This window comes from Microcaecilia unicolor, chromosome 5, assembly GCF_901765095.1.
Source record: "Microcaecilia unicolor chromosome 5, aMicUni1.1, whole genome shotgun sequence".
NCBI classification, from domain to species: Eukaryota; Metazoa; Chordata; class Amphibia; order Gymnophiona; family Siphonopidae; genus Microcaecilia; species Microcaecilia unicolor.
In genome coordinates, this window is record NC_044035.1 from 180591326 (window position 1) to 180612203 (window position 20878).

Sequence of the window (20878 nt, forward strand, 5' to 3'; positions counted from 1 at the left end):
GCGGACACAAGTGAGAGAGCTCCCGGGCCCAGATCGCATTAACACACCCTCTATGAGCAATATTCTGAGAGCCAAACCAATTCCACAAAGGAAAAGGATTGGGGAAACAGCGAGGCATCGAAAAACAACTTACTTTGATGCAAAGCCATATCCGCGAATTCGCAACGTCGAGAAAAAGAAAAAGCGCCACACGATTCTAAAATGGTGGCAGGAGAAAACCCGGGAGTTCCTCTGTAAGCTCCGCATGGGTGGCTGAAGTGGTAGCGGAGATCAAGAAGGTGATAGCAGACTCCTTGGATAAACGCTTGCAGGAGGTAGCAGACAAGCTGGACACAGTGGACGGGAAATTAGAATCTTTAAAAGGAGAATTTTCTACACATTGTCAGCGTGTCTCGGATCTTGAAGACCAGGTGCTGCCGCTTTCGATTTTGACCAACACTTTACAGGGCAGGATGAAAGTATTGGAAGATAAGGTAGATGATATGGAGAATCATTCTCGGAGGGGAAATCTGCGCTTGATTGGCCTCCCTGAAAGCATTGCTGAAGGGGAATTGAGACAGTTCCTGGAATCGTGGCTGGTGTCTACCCTGGGGTTGCGGTCAGAGCTGTGTCCACTCCGTATAGAGCGGGCACATCGGTTAGGCCCTAAGAGACAGGAGGAGTCGCACTCATGGGTGGTAATATGTAAGATCTTAAATTTTGCTCACAAAACTGAAATCCTGCAGGCTATAAGATCTAAGGGCCCTCTTTCCTATGATAACAAAAAGGTGCTGTGCTTCCAAGACTTTTCAACACAGGTAGCGGGCTTATGGCCCAGTTTGTGCTGAACTACACCGAAGACACATACAATTTGCTTTGATATACCCAGCTCGACTCAAGATCTTTACTGAAGGACGGCCCCAATTCTATGACTCACCTGAAGCATAAGTACATAAGTACATAAGTAGTGCCATACTGGGAAAGACCAAAGGTCCATCTAGCCCAGCATCCTGTCACCGACAGTGGCCAATCCAGGTCAAGGGCACCTGGCACGCTCCCCAAACGTAAAAACATTCCAGACAAGTTATACCTAAAAATGCGGAATTTTTCCAAGTCCATTTAATAGCGGTCTATGGACTTGTCCTTTAGGAATCTATCTAACCCCTTTTTAAACTCCGTCAAGCTAACCGCCCGTACCACGTTCTCCGGCAACGAATTCCAGCTCAGGCCTTTGTGAAAGACTTGCCCACCTCTACAGATACGGCCTGATGGGAAATAATCGCCATTTGCAAGAGGAATGCTGTATATGTACGCTTCTAGGACTAGACTTTGGTGATCTAGCCTTGCTGCTTTAGGCCTCTTGCAATTAGAGGGGTTCAACGTTCATCCTTTGGCCGCGAAATGCTGGTTCTATGTTTATTTGGATATAAATTAGAGACGAAGAGATGGACGGATTGGAGACCAGGAATCTGGAATGGCTGCACAAAGAGCGCTGCATATGTTGTTGCTGTTGTAATATGCTGCTTTTTTGTTCTGTGGGCATGCCTGCAAAGTAACTAGCCCTGTTACAGCCCCAAACATTTATTGGGGGGTTTTTTTTTTTTCTCTCTTTGCAGCTGATGCTTTGATTCTGCTCTGTATACCTAAAAATCTTACCGGAATCACTGAATGGTTAGACCAAATTGATGCCTGGATTTCTTGACATGGCTGCTGCATTTGATGGTGCAATATGTTTTGTTCTTACATTATGATCTAGAGTGCTATGCAGATACTTGAACCGCAACTTCAGAGTATTGCCTGTTGCAGTTGCAGGAGGCATCAAATGTGGGTTTTAAAATTTTTTTATTTTATTTTATGTAGTTCATGCTCTGACTTTGCTCTGTATGTTAAAAATCTAACTGTACCCCGGTGTTGATGGGAAGAAATGCTGTTCGAATTGCAGCTTCGGTTGTTGCACAAGAGGTTGAAAGTGCTTTTTTTTTTTTTTTTTTGGTTCAATGGAACTTTGCAGGAAAATTTAATGTTTCAATATAAATCCTGGTTCAATTGTTGAAATATTATGGAGGGTGGGTTTGGTTATTGCGGGGGGTGGGGGGTTTCTCACGCGGGGCCTTGTCCAAGAGTTGATTGGACATTTTTGATTTATGGGGTTTGAAGGGGTGGATAAAGGGTATGGGAGAATAGCATTTTGGGGGGGGGGGGCTGTAAGGGGAAGAGAGTGCTAGGCTGGGGGTGGTTATGTATTTTATTTGTTACATTTGTATCCCACATTTTCCCACCTATTTGCAGGCTCAATGTGGCTTACAAAGTACCATCAAGGCGTTTGCCCAGTCGGTTGATAGCAAATACAAGGTTGTATAGTGATCGAATGAGGTATATGTGGAGGGTTGGAAGGGATGAAGATTGTGTGTTGTCCAGTACGATCATTAGGCATGCTGTGTTTCTGGGTAAAGAGGTTTACATAGGGTTGTTGGGGTAGGCCTTTTTGAAGAGGTTGGTTTTTAGTGATTTCCTGAAGTTCAGGTGGTTCACAGTTTTTGGGAGGCCATTCCATAGTTGTGTGCTTATGTAGGAGAAGCTTTTGTATTTCAGTCCTTTGCAATTTGGGTAGTGTAGGTTTAGGTATGATCTTGACGATCCGACTCTGTTTCTTATTGGTAGATCTATAAGGTCTATCATGTATCCTGGGACTACACCATATATAATTTTGTGGACTAAAGTGAAGATTTTGAAGATGATCCATTCTTTGATTGAGAGCCAATGCAGCTTTTCTCAAAGGGGTTTGGCACTTTCGAAGCGTGTTTTGCTGAATATCAACCTGGCTGCTGTATTTTGGGCAGTCTGGAGTTTTTTTGTGAGTTGTTCTTTGCATCCCGCGTAGATTCCGTTGCAATAATCTGCATGACTTAGGACCATTGATTGTATTAGGTTTCGAAAGGTTTCCCTTGGGAATAAAGGTTTTAATCATTTGGGCTTCCACATTGAATAGAACATTTTCTTTATTACAGAGTTTACTTGGCTCTCAAGAGTAAGGTTGCGGACGAGTATGACGCCGAGTATTTTCAAGCTGTCTGAGGTAGGGAGGGTGTGTCCTGGGGTATTTATGTTTGTGGTTTGTACTTGTTATGTTAAGAGGAGAGGATGAGGCACTGTGTTTTTTCAGTGTTCAGTTTCAGTAGGAATGAGTTTGCCCAGGAGTCCATGTTGTTCAGGCCATCGTTGATTTTATTGGTTATTTCTGTCAAGTCATGTCTGAAGGGGATGTAGATTGTAACATCATCTGCGTAAATGAACGGGTTGAGGCCTCGATTGGATAAGGACTGTGCCAGTGGAATCATCATCATCATGTTGAAGAGTATTGGTGATAATGGTGATCCTTGAGGTACTCTGCAGACTGCTTTCCACGGTGGTGATATGTTTGAGTTTGATATTACTTGAGAAGTTCTGGTGGTTAGAAAACCTTTAATCCAATTAAGTACATTTCCTTCAATCCCAAAGTGGCCAAGTAGTCTTAGTAGTATGTTGTGGTTTACCATGTCAAATACACTCGACATGTCGAACTGGAGGAGGAGTATGCTATTACCTATGGCTATCTCCTGCTTGAATTTGGCCAGGAGGGTGATTAGGACAGTTTCGGTACTATGGTGGGACCGGAATCCTGATTGTGAATTATGTAGTATTGAGAACTTGTCCGAGTATTCCGTAAGCTGTTTAGTCACCAAACTCTCCATCATTTTTACTACTAGTGGGATAGACACAACTGGGCGGTAGTTGGTGAGATCGTTTGTGCTTTTCTTGGCATCTTTTGGTATTGGGGTGAGTAGGATGTTGCCATATTTCTCAGGGAAGAGACCTTGTTGTAACATGAAGTTTAGGTCGGATGTGAGGTCTGCTATGAAGCGGTCGGGGGTGGATTTTAGTAGATGACTGGGACATGTATCCAGTTTGCAGTGGGTCTTGGCGAACCTGTGAGTCGCTTGTGTAACTGATTCGGTGTGGAGATTAAATGTTGTCCAAATACGGTCAGCTGGGTATCCATCGGAGGTTAGGTCCAGATCGTTGAAGAAGTTTTCGATGTCGGTGTTGTGATGAGGAAGTGTGCTGTGTAATTTTATTATTTTTGTATTCGTTAAAGTAGTTAGCAAGTTTGTCTGCGGGTGGGATGTCTGTGTTGGTTGTGGTGATAGGGGTGATGTCTAGTAACTTATTTACAAGCTGGAATAGTTTCTTCGTATCTTTGTAATCCGGTCCTAGTTTGGTTTTGTAGTAGGACCTTTTGGTTTGTTTTATTGCATATTTGTATTTTCTATGTATATGTTTCCATGCGTTGAGTGTATGTTCATCGACTGAGCAGAGTAAAGAAGCTGCAATTCTCTATGAAGAGAGGAAATTGACAAATTACCATTGCGAAATTTTTCGAAAAAGTTCAACTAATGACTACTCAAAGGGAAAACCAGACTACTGATATCTAGGGATTGTATGTAATGTCGCAATTGTCTATATGCTAAAAAGTCCTTAGTGTCCGCTACTCCTCTACTCCGCAATTGCTCCCAAGATAACAGCTTACCTCCCTCTCCCAACACATGGTGCAAAAAGCAAATGCCTTTTGATGCCCATTGCCGAACACTGAGGTGGTCACGACTTGGTAGAAATTGAATATTTCCTTTAATAGGGAGTTGATCAGAGACCTCGGGATTCCCCCCCAAAAGGAGAACTAAGTGTCGCCATACCTCTCGCAGTGGACAAAATACACTCTGATGAAAACAAGGCAATAAAAGTCCCAGTGGCCAATGCAGAAGAGAATTGATATGCCAATGGGAATAAAATATGGTTTCATATTCCACAGAGGTGAATCCCTGTTCCCGAAGTATCCAGTCCCCTAAATGGCGTAATAGACACGCTCGGTTATAGACACGTAAATTCAGAAGTCCCATCCCTTCATTCTTCCACGCTCGAAGCAAATATTGAAATGCCATTTTTGGTTTCCTGCCCACCCAACAAAATTTAATTAAAAGTTTGCTCAAAGAGTTCATATCTCGTTTCAGCAGTCTCATCGGTAGCAACTGCATTACATATAGCCATTTGGGAAAAATGACCTTATTGAATTCGGCCATGTACCGACGAAGAAAGATGCATCCACCACTCCAAATACGATTTGGTAACATCCAACAAAACAGTTACAACTTCACAGACATATTACAGAAATTTATTTGGTAATTGAATCCCTAAATATCGAAAAGAACTACTCGCCCAGCGCAAGGGAAACAATCTCTCTCATTGCCAACACAGCCCCTCGTCTGTGGTTAATGCCAATGATTTTTCAGAATTCAACTTAAAACCTGAAAATTCACCATACTCTGTAAAACTTTCCATAAGAACTTCTAGGGACCTCCGCAGTTCTGTCAAATGCACCAATATGTCATCTGCAAAAGCAGACAGTTTGAATTCAATCTTAACCCCTTTAATATCTGGCTTACCTATAATATCTCTAATCAGGGGCTAGTGCTGGGCAGGACTTCTACGATCTGTGCCCTGAGCATGGCAGATACAAATCAAGGTAGGGTATATACACAAGAAGTGGCACATATGAGTTTATCTTATTGGGCAGACTAGATGGACCGTGCAGGTCTTTTTCTGCCGTCATCTACTATGTTACTATGTATTTTTCTCCATGCTCGTTCAAGTTTCCTGCGGGGTTTGGGATTTTTTTTTTTTGGGGGGGGGGGGTGTGCTGGGAAGTCACGTGTGTGGATTAAGAGTGTATTGGCGATTCCAAAGATTCTCTTTTGTCTGGTGTTGGTCGGGGGGGGGGGGGTTGCTGGCTGGGACAACCGCCCGAGGGTAAGGTTAATGGTTGAATTGCTGCAGATGTTTTTGTTCATTTCAATAAAGTGATGTCGGTTAAACTGGTGTCATGGAATGTGAACGGAGTCTCCTCACCCATTAAGAGGCAGAAGATCATGCAGGCCTTGAATCGTCAGAAAGCTGATATTGAATTTTTACAAGAGACCCACTTGCCATCGACAGAACATTCTAAATTTAAGCGTTGGTGGGTAGGACATGTGGAAGAGGTCCCAGCGGTGGACCGTAAGGCTGGTCTGCTGGTTCTTTTTCGGAAAGGCTTGGACCTGGTGACACATCAAACATGGAGAGACCCCCAAGGGCGATTTTTGTTAGTGAAGGCTTCGGTAAACAAAAAAAACCCTATTGCTTTGTAATGTATATGGACCAAATGTCTATGATCATAAGTGGGTGAAGTCCATAATACATAAGGTTGCGTGAGTTGTAGACATACCCATCATTATGGGGGGGGGGGGGGGGGGGGGGGGGGAATTTCAATATGATTCATGACCCTGCTTTGGACAGATCTAAGGGACTTGGGGGAGAGGTGGGATCGGCAACAAATGGAATCCCACTATTATGATCTAGTCTGAATTTATTGGATGTTTGGAGAACCTTAAACCCGATGGACGAGATTATACGCACTTATAGAGGGCGCATGGCTCACAATCCCAGATTGATAATTGGCTTTTGTCATCGGAGTTGTTTTCCTCTGTAGTTTCAGCTGGAATTGAAGCATATAGTGTCTCCGACCATGCTTGTGTTTGGTGTTCGGTGGATCTGAAGGGTCCCGATGATGCTCCGTATACTTTGCATTTTCCTCCTAAATTATACTGGGACATGGCCTTTCGAGAATTTTTGATGCAAAAATGGATGGAGTATCAGCTCCATAATGAGGGCTACAAATATCAACCAATTATTTATTGGGAAGCAGTTAAGGCGGTGTTGCGAGGAGAGATAATGGCCTATTCTTCCTTCAAGCTTAAGGCGAGAGACAGAGAAATACTGCACCTAGAAAAACAATTGGTGCAAGTGCGGCGTCAGCAGTGGTGTACTGGTAAATTTTTAACAACAGGCTCTCTCCCCGGTCCACCTCTGTGCCCCCCGTCCACCACTGTGCCCCCCCCCCATCCACCTCTGTGCCCCCGGTCCACCTCTGCGCCCCCCCCCATCCACCTCTGCACCCCCCCCCCAACATTGCAGAGCTGGCTATAGCCGGGGGGGGGGGGGGGGCAATGCATTACTCTCTCCAGGAAAAAAAAATTAAATGATCCCAGGTTCCAATCTAATTCATGTTTAATGTGGGATAAAATGCCATAAATAAGTAAATAAATATAAACTTTTAATGTTGAGCACCTGATTCTCAAAGTGAACATATTCCAAACACTATAATGAAAATAAAATGATTTTTTCTACCTTTGTTATCTGGTGACTGCTTTTCTGATCATGCTGGCCCAGTATCCGATTCTGCTGCTATCTGTCCTCTTAACTCCATTTCCAGGGCTTCCTTTCCATTTATTTCTTTCTTTTCCTCCTTTCGTCTTCATTTCTGGTCCTCAGCTTCTGCCTATTTTCTTCATCCATGTGCAGTTTTTCTCCTCTCTTTCTTTTCCCTCATCTCATCTCCTTCCTCACTCTTCCCTCCCCTACATCCATGTCCAGCATTTCTTCTCTCTCCCTTCCTCTCCCCTGCCCTGCATGCACCCATGTCCAGCGACCCTTCTCTCCCCTGCCCTCCATCCACCCATGTCTAGCAGTGACCCTCCTCTCCCCTGCCCTCCATGCACTCATACCCAGTGACCCTCCTCTCCCCTGCCCTGCATGCACCAATACCCAGAGACCCTCCTCTCCCCTGCCCTCCATCCACCCATGTCCAGCAGTGACCCTCTCCTGCCCTCCATGATCCACCCATGTCCAGCAGTGACCCTCCTCTCCTCTGCCCTATATGCACCAGCGACCCTTCTCTCCATCCACCCATGCCCAGCGGCTCCCTTCTCTCCCCTGCCACCCCCTCCCGACTTGTTCAGCAAATTCTCCTGCTTCCTCCCTCCCTCCGGATCTGGTCCCTCACCGACCCTGCCTTGGCCATTGAATTCTTCGGGGCAGGCAGTGTTGCCTGCCCGCTGCCATCGCTGACTCTCCTCCACCGCCTGAACGCGCTTCAAAATGGCCGCCGAGACTTACAGAAGTCTCGGCGGCCATTTTTAAAGCGCGAACAGGCAGCGGGGGAGAGTCAGCAATGGCAGCGGGCAGGCAACACTGCCTGCCCCGAAGAATTCGATGGCCAAGGTTGGGTCGGTGAGGGACCGAATCCGGAGGGAGGGAGAGCCGGCTCGCCCTTTCCAACAACTGGCTCGCAAGTCCGAGCAAAATTTAACAACCGGATCTTGCGAGCCGGAGAGAGCCGGCTCCAGCACACCACTGGGCGTCAGTATGCAGAAACATTGACTGAGGGATTAAAAAATTCACTCATCACGCTTCAATCCTCTCTCCAGGAGCTCCTTCATGAAAGGGCGGTGAAATCAATTCGGTATTATAAGTACCAATTATATCTTCATGGGAATAAAGCTGGGAAACTTAAGTTGCATCTGATTAAGCAGTCTGGGGTTCACGACCAATAGTTCAGATAGATAGGGGAGATGGTACTAAAGTATGAACAGATCGAGAAATCGATGAAGTGTTTCAGAGGTACTATCAGAAGTTATATGCCCAACCGGAAGATACAGTGTTAGATGGGGAGATATATTTGAATAGCTTGGATCTACCTCGATGGGGAGCGCAGGCGTTAGCTCAGCTTAATGCTCCAATTGGGGAGGATGAAGTTGCCTTGGTGGTCCAGCAGAGTGTCTTAGCGAAGACGGTGGGACCTGATGGGTTCTGAGGTGAATTCTATAAACTATTATCTCCTTTGATTGTCCCAACCTTACAATCCTTTTTTTCTCAATTTGTGTCTTCAGGGGAACTCCCACAATCACTGCAGTTGGCTCAAATTATTCTGTTGCCGAAATACTACTACTACTACTTAACATTTCTAAAGCGCTACTAGGGTTACGCAGCGCTGTACAATTTAACATAGAAGGACAGTCCCTGCTCAAAGAGCTTACAATCTAAAGGACACGTGAACAGTCAGGTTGGGACCCTGCCAAACCTTACTCTTACAGACTGATATCCTTGTTGAACACGGAAAATTTTTTTTTTTTGCAAAAATACTGGCAAATAGGTTAGCACAGGTACTGCTGGAAGTAATTGCGAGGCCGCAAGTGGGATTTGTCCATGGCAGGACTATAACTCAAAATATGCAAAAGCTTCTCCTTTCAATGGAACATGTAGAATGGACGGGCCAGCCTTCTCTGCTAGTTAGTTTTGAAGCAGAGAAGGCATTTGATCGTGTGATCTGGGGATTTCTTTTTGCGGTACTGCAACATTATGGGATATCAGGGTTTTTTTTGGAAGCGATTTAAGTTCTCTATAAGTCACCTAAGGCACGACTCCAAGTTAATGCTGTGTTTTCCTCTGAATTTAAGATTTGTCGGGGCATGCATCAAGGCTGCCCATTGTCTCCTCTGCTCTTTGCTTTATTGTTGGATCCGTTGATTAGAGAAATCGGTAATAATCCGGGTATTAAAGGGGTTAAAATAGGCTCTCAGGAGTTTAAGCTCTCTGCATTCGCAGATGATTTGCTGGTACATATTGTGGATCCGCAGATGTCCCTGGAGGCGCTGATGGAGAGCTTCAGTGAATACGGTGATTTCATGGGTTTTAAATTGAATTTATACAAATCGTTGGCGATGCCCACTAAGTTGGAAACTAAGGATGAATGGGTGGGAGCCTTTCCCTTGCAGTGGGAGGTTGCTTCTATCCGATACCTGGGTATTCACTTACCAAAAACTACAGCGTCGCTATACAAGATTAATATTTCCGTGCTATTGGACTATACATGCGCGATGCTGACTAAATGGGCTCATTTTCCTTTGACAATTCATGGTAGGATCCAACTTTTTAACATGATATTGTTTCCCAAGTGGCTATATGTTCTCCAGCTCTTGCCGCTTAAGTTACTGAAACGAGATTTGGGGGTCTTACAGAGAATGCTGTCTTACTTTTGCTGGGCGGGGAAAAAAATGAAATTGTCTTTTTAATATTTAATTGGACCTTGGAGACATGGTGGAATGGGCCTCCCAAATTTACGTTTATATAATTATGCGTGTTTGCTCCGACACTTGGGAGATTGGATTTTGGAAGAGCAGAATTACACACCGCATACTTATGAGGCAGCCTACTATTCTCCATGGCACATTAATTCCCTTCTACACTGTGCGACGAGCCTTCTACCGCCAGAGGTTCGCTGCAGTGTAATACTTAGATCGTTGCGGCAGGTGTGGAACTACTTGGTTCCAATCTTGGGTGGTCATCCTGAGACTTCAGATCAGTTACTGATTATAGGTAATTTACAATTCTCCCCAGGACAGGATAACGGGAGCTTCAAGCGTTGGGCGAGGAAGGGTTGTTCTTTGTTGCAGCATGTGCTGGATGACCAAGGTAGTATGCTTTCCTGGAACATTTTGTGTGGGCGAGGGGTGGCAGAGAGTAAGGACTTTCTGGCCTATGGCCAACTGCGACATTATGTTCGCTCCTTGGACAGGCTTGCTTTATCCTCTTCTCTATGGGGAAGTCTTCAGGCGTTTTTTGATAAGTTCAGAGAGGGGGGAATGTCCATATCAGCTTATATAAGGCGGTGCAGGCTATTTTACCTGCTCCAAGTTATGGAGACCTTACTGCTAAATGGAGTTGAGACTTTGGGGGGGGGGGGTTGGGGGCCTTAGGGGATCCACATACTCTTGCTAAACGTATCCCAGAGATTTCAGTAAGTGCGGAATTGAGGGAGTGTCAATATCGTACCTTACATAGGGCATACCTCACACAAGAACAACTTTTTAAGATGGGTGCGATAGAGACCCCAACTTGCCAGAAGTGTAATCAAGGTCAGCATTCATTCTTTCATGCATTTTATTTATTTATGCATGCACATTTATACCCCACTTTTTTCCACATGTATGCAGACTCAAAGGGGCTTACAATGTACTGATAAGGCTATCGCCAGTCCAGTTGTTATACAATTACAATTACATGAAATAGGATAGAAGGAACAGGGTAAAAAGAAAAAGGGAAAGGGTAAGAGAGACTAAAAAAGTTCTATGGACATGTTATTAGGAAGGACTGTAGGTAATATGTGGAATTTCTGAAGTCGGCTTTCCGAGATAGGCTGGACTCAGGTAGATTCCAGATGCTGAGATGATTCAGAGTGGCATGAATAGCTATCGGCAAGGCAATCCATGATGGGGAGTGGTTGTAATACCCATCCAGACCAGGAGAAATAAGCATGGCACGATTAGAACCGTTTGAGGCAGGAAGAGATGTGAAGTGGTTGGGCTGGCCATGCCGAAATAGCATGTTGCAAATGGTGTTGAAATCTGCTTCTAACTGTCCGAGGATAAAGAGGTTCTGGCTTGATGTCGCTAGCTATTTGACTAAGTTGTTGGGCCGAGCGGTGCCATGCTCTCCAGTTGGATTCTTGTTGGATAAATATGAAGCTCTCCATATTTCAAATCGCTCTCAGGTTTTGTTTGTTCACAAGGCAGGAGCTATAAGTAAGAGAATAATCCCAGGGGTCTGGGTGAAGGAGGAGGCTCCTTCTTTCTGGGCTTGAAGGAATTGTATGCATGCATTAATGCTTTTGGAGTGTCAGTACGCCAGATGCTCCCCTAAACGCCAGAGGGTGTTTCGTGCAGTGTGGGATGTGTACATTTGGTCTGTGCCACATAGAGCCAGGAGTCTGATTCTTAATCTAAATTGATTTTTTGGGCCTTGGTGGTGGTGCGAGGAGACTCATTTCAGAAAAGGTGGGCTGATTGAGGACTTGGGTTGTATGTAGTAAATAAAGTGAGCAGCACACGATTTATGAGTGTTGTTTTATTGTGGGTGGGAAGAACTTCTGTAAATGTCTTTGATGACTACCCAATCATTTGTTTGTAATTCCTTATAGGAAAGCAAAGCTGTGGTTTCTTATGTTATGTCATCATTACAATTGTTGAAACAAAATAATGGAACACTAGGGCTAGATGGGGGAAGGCCATCAGAGTCCAGGCCTCCCCTTCTTCTATGTAATTGCTATATTGTTGTCCTAGTGACTGTTTTTTCTTTACTGTTTCCATTGGAACATACACAATTATGACTATTCATAGGGGGGTAGATGGGGGGGGGGGGGATGACATGCATTGAAAATGATGAACAACTCACGAGTGATATTTGGATTGTTATTTTATTGTTTGTTCAATAAAAATTGTTTAAACACACACACACACACTCACAGGGTAACAAAAATTTCAAGGGAGAGCTGAAAAGTACAACTTCTTAAATGAGAGAGGGAGCTGCAGGTATTCATTGACCCAGAGTAGGCATCCAGAAAGCGCAGGAGCAAGATAACTAAACGAAGCATGCGTGGTGATTTCCAGATGATTACAAGATACAGGTGGAATAGCAAGATGATTGAGCTGAGAAGATCCAAGATGATCTAAGAGTAGGGATTGGGGTTTGGGATATTTTGGAGAACCTATGTGAATTGCTGACAGGTGAGAATTAATAACTAAATGAGAGCCTGAAAGATTAGAAGCCAGTAAAAAAAAAAAAAAATCAGAAAGAAAAGTGGAGTTCCCATAGTCAAATTTCCTGGCATTCAAAAGTAATTTGGTAGCTGTATTTTGAATTGGCTATAACATTAAGCAAAGAAGGGAAGGGAAATGGGAATTGATATACAGCCTTTCTGAGGTTTTTGCAACTACATTCAAAGCGGTTTACATATATTCAGGTACATATTTTGTATATTTTGTACCAGAGACAATGGAGGGTTAAGTGACTTGCCCAGAGTCACAAGGAGCTGCAGTGGGAATCAAACTCAGTTCCCCAGGATCAAAGTCCACTGCACTAACCACCAGGCTACTCCTCCAGTCCTTAAAACCATGATATAAAGAACTGCAACAATCAACACAATACAGCACATAGGTGTGAATCAGCGCACATAGGTCTGCCATTAAAAGAAAGACTGGACTATTATTTATGAAGAGCTAGGAAAGGAAACTATACAACACAAGAGATCTAGACATCAAACATTTACTGATGCTGCTCCAGACAGTTCTAGATGAAATTAAACTCTGCTCGGTTATCTTTGTCAGGTCTGAACAACCTCGTCTGTATCATCCACACTATTTTGCTCAGGCTCAGCTGCTGCTTGTTATGGAGAAACAGTCTACTGATCAGAGCAGCGCTTTAATAACTAAGGAAGCTTGGATTCAGACTCCATGTTACAGTGACACTCATTGAAGTCGACTCTGTGGGTGCTGAGGGTGCTTGAGCACCCCCAATATTGAGAAAATTCCTGTGTCCAGGGAGGAGTTATTTCCATTGGGCTTAGCACCCCCAATAATTTTGAAAAGTTGGCTCCTATGCTGACACTCCTCGTGACTTTGGGCAAATCATTTTAACTTCAGGTATAAACTTAGGGCTCTATTACTACAACACAGCTTAATGGAAAACTTTTCACCCCATAGCATAGTAAATGACAGCAGAGAAAGACCTGTACGGTCCATTCAGTCTCCCCAACAAGATAAACTCATTTTACATGGTATGCGATACTTTATACCAGGGTTTGGTTTGTCCTTGCCATTCTCAGGGCACAGACCGTAGAAGTCTGCCCGATACTGTTCTTGTACTAAGTTCTAAAGCTAACTTCGAAACTCCTTAAAATTTACACTCCAGCTCACCCATATCTATTCAGTCACGAGCAGGGCGTAGACCATAGAAGTCTGCCCAGCACCAGTTTCGCTTCTCAATTACCGGCGTCACCACCTAATCTCCGCTAAGATTCCGTTGATCCATTCCTTCTAAACAGGATTCCTTTGTATTTATCCCATACGTTTGAATTCCATTACCATTTTCATCTCCACCACCTCCCGCGGGACGGCATTCCACATATCTACCACCCTCTCTGTGAAAAAATACTTTCTACACATATAATTACAGAAACACAGTTATCTATACGTAAGCAAGGAAAAAATCCTTACAAAAGGAGGAAAAACGCTTCAAGACAAACCTCTCCCATGTTTGTAAAGGGAAAAGGACTAGAGTTTCATCATCATTGGCGATTAAAAAAAACCTCCTGGTAATAATTATTTTTGTTTTTTAATTTTTTAATTTCTTAATAAACCAAAATTGCTCTGCCATATAGTCTTCAAAATTTTTTAAGCAGGCAGGCTAGCAGCCTTCTTCCTCCCAGACCATGATCAAGATCTGCCTGCATGTTTCGCCCAAATGTGTCGTCAGGAGAACGAATATCTAAACCTAAATCAATATTGTTCACAATATTGCATCACTTTTAAACTTACATCATATCACGGTGTTCACTGGACCTGATGTTTTTAACGATTGATAAACTAGAGAAACAGCTGACCTTTCAAAAGAAAGAGCTAGAGGAAGTGACTGAAAGCATGAGGACCTCTGTAGAACGCCTGATATTTGAATCACAGTTTCTCCAACATAACAATACTATTGAAAAATATCGACAAGAAATCAGAGCACAGAAAATCAGTAAATATAAAAGAGATGAAATGGATTACACTAAAGGATACATGTACCCAACAGGCCCTCGAGAAGACATAGACGGATGAAGCGAGTAGGATTCACTAATTCATCTAGTGAATCCTCAGAAGAGGACACTACAGCTCGTAAAAAAAACAGATCCAAGCCCAATGAGAAGGTCGCCCCCGCTACATCATCTTTTTTAGAGACCATGAACACAACGGAAGAACTTACTCAGCCCCAAACCAGGTCAGGCAAAACCAACGACAACCACGAACGCAGAAAGAGTAATATATAACCTATCCTCCAAAAACCTCACCACCAAACAGAGAGGTCCTACAACTGGGCTTATCATTCGTCCCATTCACTTGCTATGATGAGTTTATTAACCGTCAATTCCTGTACTGGTTCTTTAGAAAACTGAGACTAAGGGCGCACTTCGGTGAGGAACCAAATGACACCTCACCGATAGAGCCTGGTACACCCACATTTCTGTCAAAATATCGAATCCCATCAACATGGATGCCTCCGGGCCCCCCTGATGCAATAATCGAGACATTCCAGCGTTTGGTGCTGGAGGATCTAGGAAAAGTGGAGAAATCTTCAAGATTTTTTTATTTTATTTTTGTTACATTTGTACCCCGCGCTTTCCCACTCATGGCAGGCTCAATGCGGTAGGCAATGGAGGGTTAAGTGACTTGCCCAGAGTCACAAGGAGCTGCCTGTGCCGGGAATCGAACTCCGTTCCTCAGTTCCCCAGGACCAAAGTCCACCACCCTAACCACTAGGCCACACCTACAATAATGTAACGAAGAAACAAACCCAAGCTATACAAGAATTGAGACAAGACAACAGCATAGTTATCCATAGGGCTGATAAAGGAGGGGCGGTGGTGATTCAGGACATCACAGCATATAGGGAGGAGGTGTATAGACAATTGAACGATTCAGAATTTTATTGTAAATTAAATGATATCACAACACAACAGTATCAAGCCAAAATAAAAACTCTAATACAACAAGCATCGACTGAAGGAACGATCTCCATCAGGGAAGCCAAATATTTGATGATCCAGCATCCAATTATTCCACGTATTAGATTTGTACCGAAGATACATAAAAAGTTACAGAAACCCCCCCAGTAGACCTATAGTAGCCAGCAATGGCTCATTAAACGAACCTTTGTCACAGTTTCTGGACTTTCATCTGCAATCGATTTTGAAGAATATCCTCTCGTATGTTAGGGACTCGGTACATTTGATTTCGATGCTGAAAGATCTACCAACAAGGAATATACAGGTAACATTGGTTACTATGGATGTGGTATCATTGTATACTATGATTCCACAACAAAAAGCATTGGATTTGATAGATTTGCACCTATAGAGATTAGAAGTGTCACATCAGAAACTGGCGCTCCTCAATGAGATGGCACAGAAGGTAATTTTATATAATTATATCCAATATGAGGAAACATTCTACCTCCAATCGCGAGGTGTAGCAATGTGGGCCACTGTAGCTCCCAGGTGGCCTGTTTGTACACGGCACAGTATGAAGAACAACATGTGTACAGTTCACCATACACTGCTCATATAGTCGGGTGGAAAAGATACAAAGATGACGTTTTCCTAGTATGGAAGCGTGACAGGGAACAGCTGACCCGATTTTGTGATCACCTTAATAACTGCGATGCAAACATCAAGTTTGAAATTAACATAGGGATTCATCAAGTTAATTTTTTGGATATTCAAATAGAGTTTCACAATGGAGATTTCCGCACTCAATTATATCAGAAACCGACGTATACGAACTCTATACTTCATTACACCATTTTCCATCCCATAGCACAAAAAGAAGCTATTCCAGTTGGTCAATTCTTGAGGGTGAGAAAATTATGTGACTCCAAAAAGGATTTTTTCCGACATGCAGAAGTTCTGAGAAACAGATTTATACAGAGGGGATACCCCAGGAAGACTATCAAAAGGGCACATAAAAGAGCCACCAATAGCCATAGACAATGGCTCTTAGAACCTCGACATGTCACCACAACACACACCAATGCCATTACCTGTGTATTGCCATTCTCATAAAGAATACCCCAAATTAAACAAATCATAAAGAAACATTGGCCAATGATGCACCTACATGGCATCCAAGCTGAACCCCGATTTGCCTACACCAGGTCTCAGAATCTAGGTGAAATGTTAACTAAATGAGGGGAGCAATCCCCCCCAGAAGAGGAGAGAGGTCATAATAAATGCAACAGGTGTTTGTATTGCCGATCTGCATGGGTGACTAAAACAATTACACATCCTGTTACTGGCCGCACAATTGAACTACGAGAAAAAACTGATTGGGAATCTGCACAAGTGGTCTTCGGGATAAAATGTCCGTGTGAGAAATGGTACATCGGCCAGCTTAAATGGAGAATTAAACAACGGGTAGGAGAACATTTAAGTAATTTTCGCACCCATAAGAAAGATATGCCGCTAGTCAACCATTGGGACCAGTTAGGACATCAGGAAAAAGATCTCCTATTTGTAGTATTAATTCAACTCAAACAACCACAAGGGGGTAACATAATCTCTAGCCTCTTAAGGAAAGAGGCACAATACATCTTTAGATGGCAAACCACTCACCCAAAGGGATTGAACAAAGCAATAGATTGGTGGGCGGTGACACATATGTAAAGGATTTAAATCAGGGTGGGACTATATATTGAGTGCGCGCATGCACCGGTGTTTTGCCAAACCGAGACAGGACTGTTGACTGATCATCACCATAGAGTCTCCATGAATTGTAAGTTTAAAAGTGATGCTTTATGAAAAAATAAGTAGTAGGTTAAAGGATGCACATAACATATAATAGTGAGCAATATTGATTTGTTTTAGGTTTAGATATTCGTTCTCCTGACGACGCATTTGGGCGAAACATGCCGGCATGTTGAGAATGGAAAGCAAGGGCTAAGGGGAGCACTGCACGAGCAAGGAAAAAAGAAGAAAAGGAATAGACGGGTAGCCACCTGGAACACTAGCACTCCGAAAGAACCACTGCAGAGTCTGATAAGATAAGTAACTTGTCTAGTATATGTTGGGATCTAAGATACCAAAACTTTAGAACATAAGGAGGGAACATACCTCAGACAGTACTTTTAGACACCACATATACAGGAAGGAAGGAAGGGACTTGGAGTGCAATGATGGTGATTACTAGTGCGATGGCACGAGCTACTTGTTAGCTTAAAACAGAAGCACTTGATATTGAGCAGGGTTGCCAGATGGGCGGTTTTCCCGCCCAATTGGGCGGTTTTCCTCAACCCGCCGCAGGAAACTTTTGCCCGCGGCGGGATGCGGTATTTTGGGCTTTTTTTTTTCGGGCGGGTTTTGGGCGGTTTTTCGGCCGGCGGGGGGTGGGGCTAACGGCGACAGAGGCGGGGTTTGGTGACTTATTGGGCGGGGCGAGGTGACGTATTGGGCGGGGCGATGATGGCGGGGGCAGGGGTGATGACGGAAGGGGTGGGGCTGATGATGGCGGGGCAGGGGTGATGACGGAAGGGGTGGGGCTGATGACGGCGGGGCAGGGGTGATGACGGAAGGGGTGGGGCTGATGACGGCGGGGGCGGAGGTGATGGCGGAAGGGGCGGGGTTGATGACGGCGGGGGGTGAGGTGATGACAGAAGGGGCGGGGGTGATGACATCGGGGGTGGGGTGTGTGCGGTTTTTGGGCGGGTTTTGGGCTGTTTTGGGTGGGAATTTTTTTTTTATATGGCAACACTGATACTGAGCACTATTGTATTACACAACACAAAGTAGGAGGGATAGAATATAGGGATAATACATTTAGGTTTCTAGAGTACTATTAAGGAATTATAAAACAAGAGAAACCGAATGATCATACATCCCCAGAGGCTAGCAATTAAATTTTAACTGCCAGACCCCTCAACCATTCTTCAACCGTTCGGAGATCCCTTCTCATCGTTTCTACTCCCTCCAGGGTATCCACTCTATTGGCTATTTTCGTGTCATCTGCATGTTAAATAATGAGCTCCAAAACACAAAAATGCATAAAATCATAGTAACATAGTAGATGACAGCAGAAAAAGACCTGCACGGTCCATCCAGTATGCCCAACAAGATAACTCATATTTGCTGCTTTTTGTGTATACCCTACTTTGATTTGTACCCAACCACCAGCTCTGGCACAGACCGTATAAGTCTGCCCAGCACTATCCTCACCTCCCAACCACCAGCCTTGCCTCCCAACCACCGGCTCTGGCACAGACCGTACAAGTCTGTCCAGCACTATCCCTGCCTCCCAACCACCAGTCCCGCTTCCCACCACCGGCTCTGGCACAGACCGTATAAGTTTGCCCAGCACTATCCCCGCCTCCCAACCACCAGCCCCGCCTCCCGATCTTGACTAAGCTCCTGAGGATCCATTCCTTCGGCACAGGATTCCTTTATGCTTATCCCACGCATGTTTGAATTCCGTTACCGTTTTCATTTCCACCACCTCCCGCGGGAGGGCATTCCAAGCATCCACTACTCTCTCCGTGAAAAAATACTTCCTAGGTCATCGTTATCCACAATGAATAATTCAGCTTTTGTTAAGCGTATTCATTTCTCATGACCAGTGCTTGAGGGCTTGAACGGGCTTCCTTCTGCTTTCAAAAGCAATTAAAACTCAGCAGATTTTGAAGAAAGGGTTTTGGAAGAGAGAATTTCTCATGATTCTAACACCTGCTCCGATCTGGAATTATTTTTTGCAGCAGTAAGCAGTTTTGTTTTAGGCGCTCTGTTCTGAGCAATGGAGAGGAATACAAAATAGCCTCATTTTCATGAGCTTGACTACATTAGCATGCTGCTTACGCTGTTTGCCTCTGCGCTCGTTTGTTCCCGCGCTCCAGGCCCCTGAACATTCTGCACAGGTAAATGTGGGCGCTAGTCCAGTGCTAATGGCATCTATCACTCGTGTTTACTTTTGATTATCGGGCTCTAAGTTAGTAACAACTCAAGAAGTATTGTTAACCTTCCCCCAGGAACATCAGTCTGAGGGATATGTTCAAAGAGGCTGGTGACTGACTCAAAATGTCCCACTACCCTGTCTCTTTTTCACACCTGCCTCCACCCACCCTGATCCCTTTACAAGAATTAGGCTGCATTATTCCTACCAGTTTAATCCAGGTATCTAGTTGGAGGGAGGGGGAGATAAGAGATAGAAGCAAAATCCGTAGTACACCAGATTGAATAGAGCACAATCTAAACAATGAAATGTAAAATTAGGTATGAAATGTTAAAAGGACAAATCCCCAAGAGCGTAAAATCATACATACTCAGAACAATAGAACCTATACAGTGTTACAATGGCATTACATTTGTGCCTCTGGGACTCAAACACTCAAGCAGATAACTCTGCAACACAGACTTACATGTACAGCTCCCCTAAGGACTTGTGCACTGGCAGCAGACAAGAGATATCCTGAATTATAACCTTTCCCGCAGCTTTGATTGGACGGCTGTTGGCATCTGTGTTCTCTCGCTTGGATTTCCAGCGTCTTGATTTCTGAGAAATAAAGAGCAGTGTGGGAAAAAGAGGTGAGAGGAGGCATATAGCTTCCTAAGTTTGGGGTGGCTTTGGTGCAGAGTACAAATATTTAGGACATTGTAAGAGAGTCTTATGTACCCACAGCTTATAAAAACAACTACTTAAAAACAAGACATTTTGAACTTTGGTGGGAGAACAGAAACACAGGACTTTGCATCTGTAGGAAGGAAAAGTTTCATACAACAGAAAACAGATTCTACAGGACAAATCAGGAGAAGACATCAAGTTATAAAAAACAAGAAACTTGGATGCAAAAGCATAGCTTATTTTATTTCTATAAAAATGACTGTAAGGCAATATTTTTTGTTTGATACACTTCCTGCCATTTTAGTACTCCAGCCCCATCACAATTCTACCAGTGCACCTCAGCCCTGACATACTGTGATCCGTAGAGTTTCACTACTACACCACAGTCCTGACTTGCAGCACGTCCTGCTATTCCACTACTGAGATCTACACATAGGTCTGTTAATGCACCTTGCTCCTGCTCTGTAGTACCCACTTCAGGACCCTTTAACAAACACATTGTCATAGCTTTACAATATGTATGAGAGTAAACTACATAAAAAGAAAAAAAAGAAGTTCACTATAATTCAGGTAAGAAAAGATTCTGAACGTGGGGTGAAAAGATCAGAGATTTCCCTACTACACATTTTAAACTTTAACCTGACAGAACAACTAAGCCCATGCAGATCCACACAGAGATGCCAGAGTAGAATTATCTTCCATGCTTATTTTCCCCATGGTCACACTTCCACCAACAGATCTTGACAGTCACAGTACCATGCAGGCTTTCCCAAAATACCTTCAATTGCCAAACCCAC

At 43.9% G+C, this 20878-nt stretch overlaps 1 protein-coding gene across 1 annotated transcript in view; it reads right to left on the minus strand.

The window, feature by feature from the left end:
- The window catches only part of WDR59 (WD repeat domain 59), a 355903-nt gene that overhangs the window by 78923 nt on the left and 256102 nt on the right, over window positions 1-20878 (minus strand). The window contains exon 19 of the mRNA XM_030203634.1: window positions 19879-20012. Coding sequence (XP_030059494.1) covers window positions 19879-20012 — 134 coding nt within the window. The remainder of the gene's footprint in view (window positions 1-19878; window positions 20013-20878) is intronic.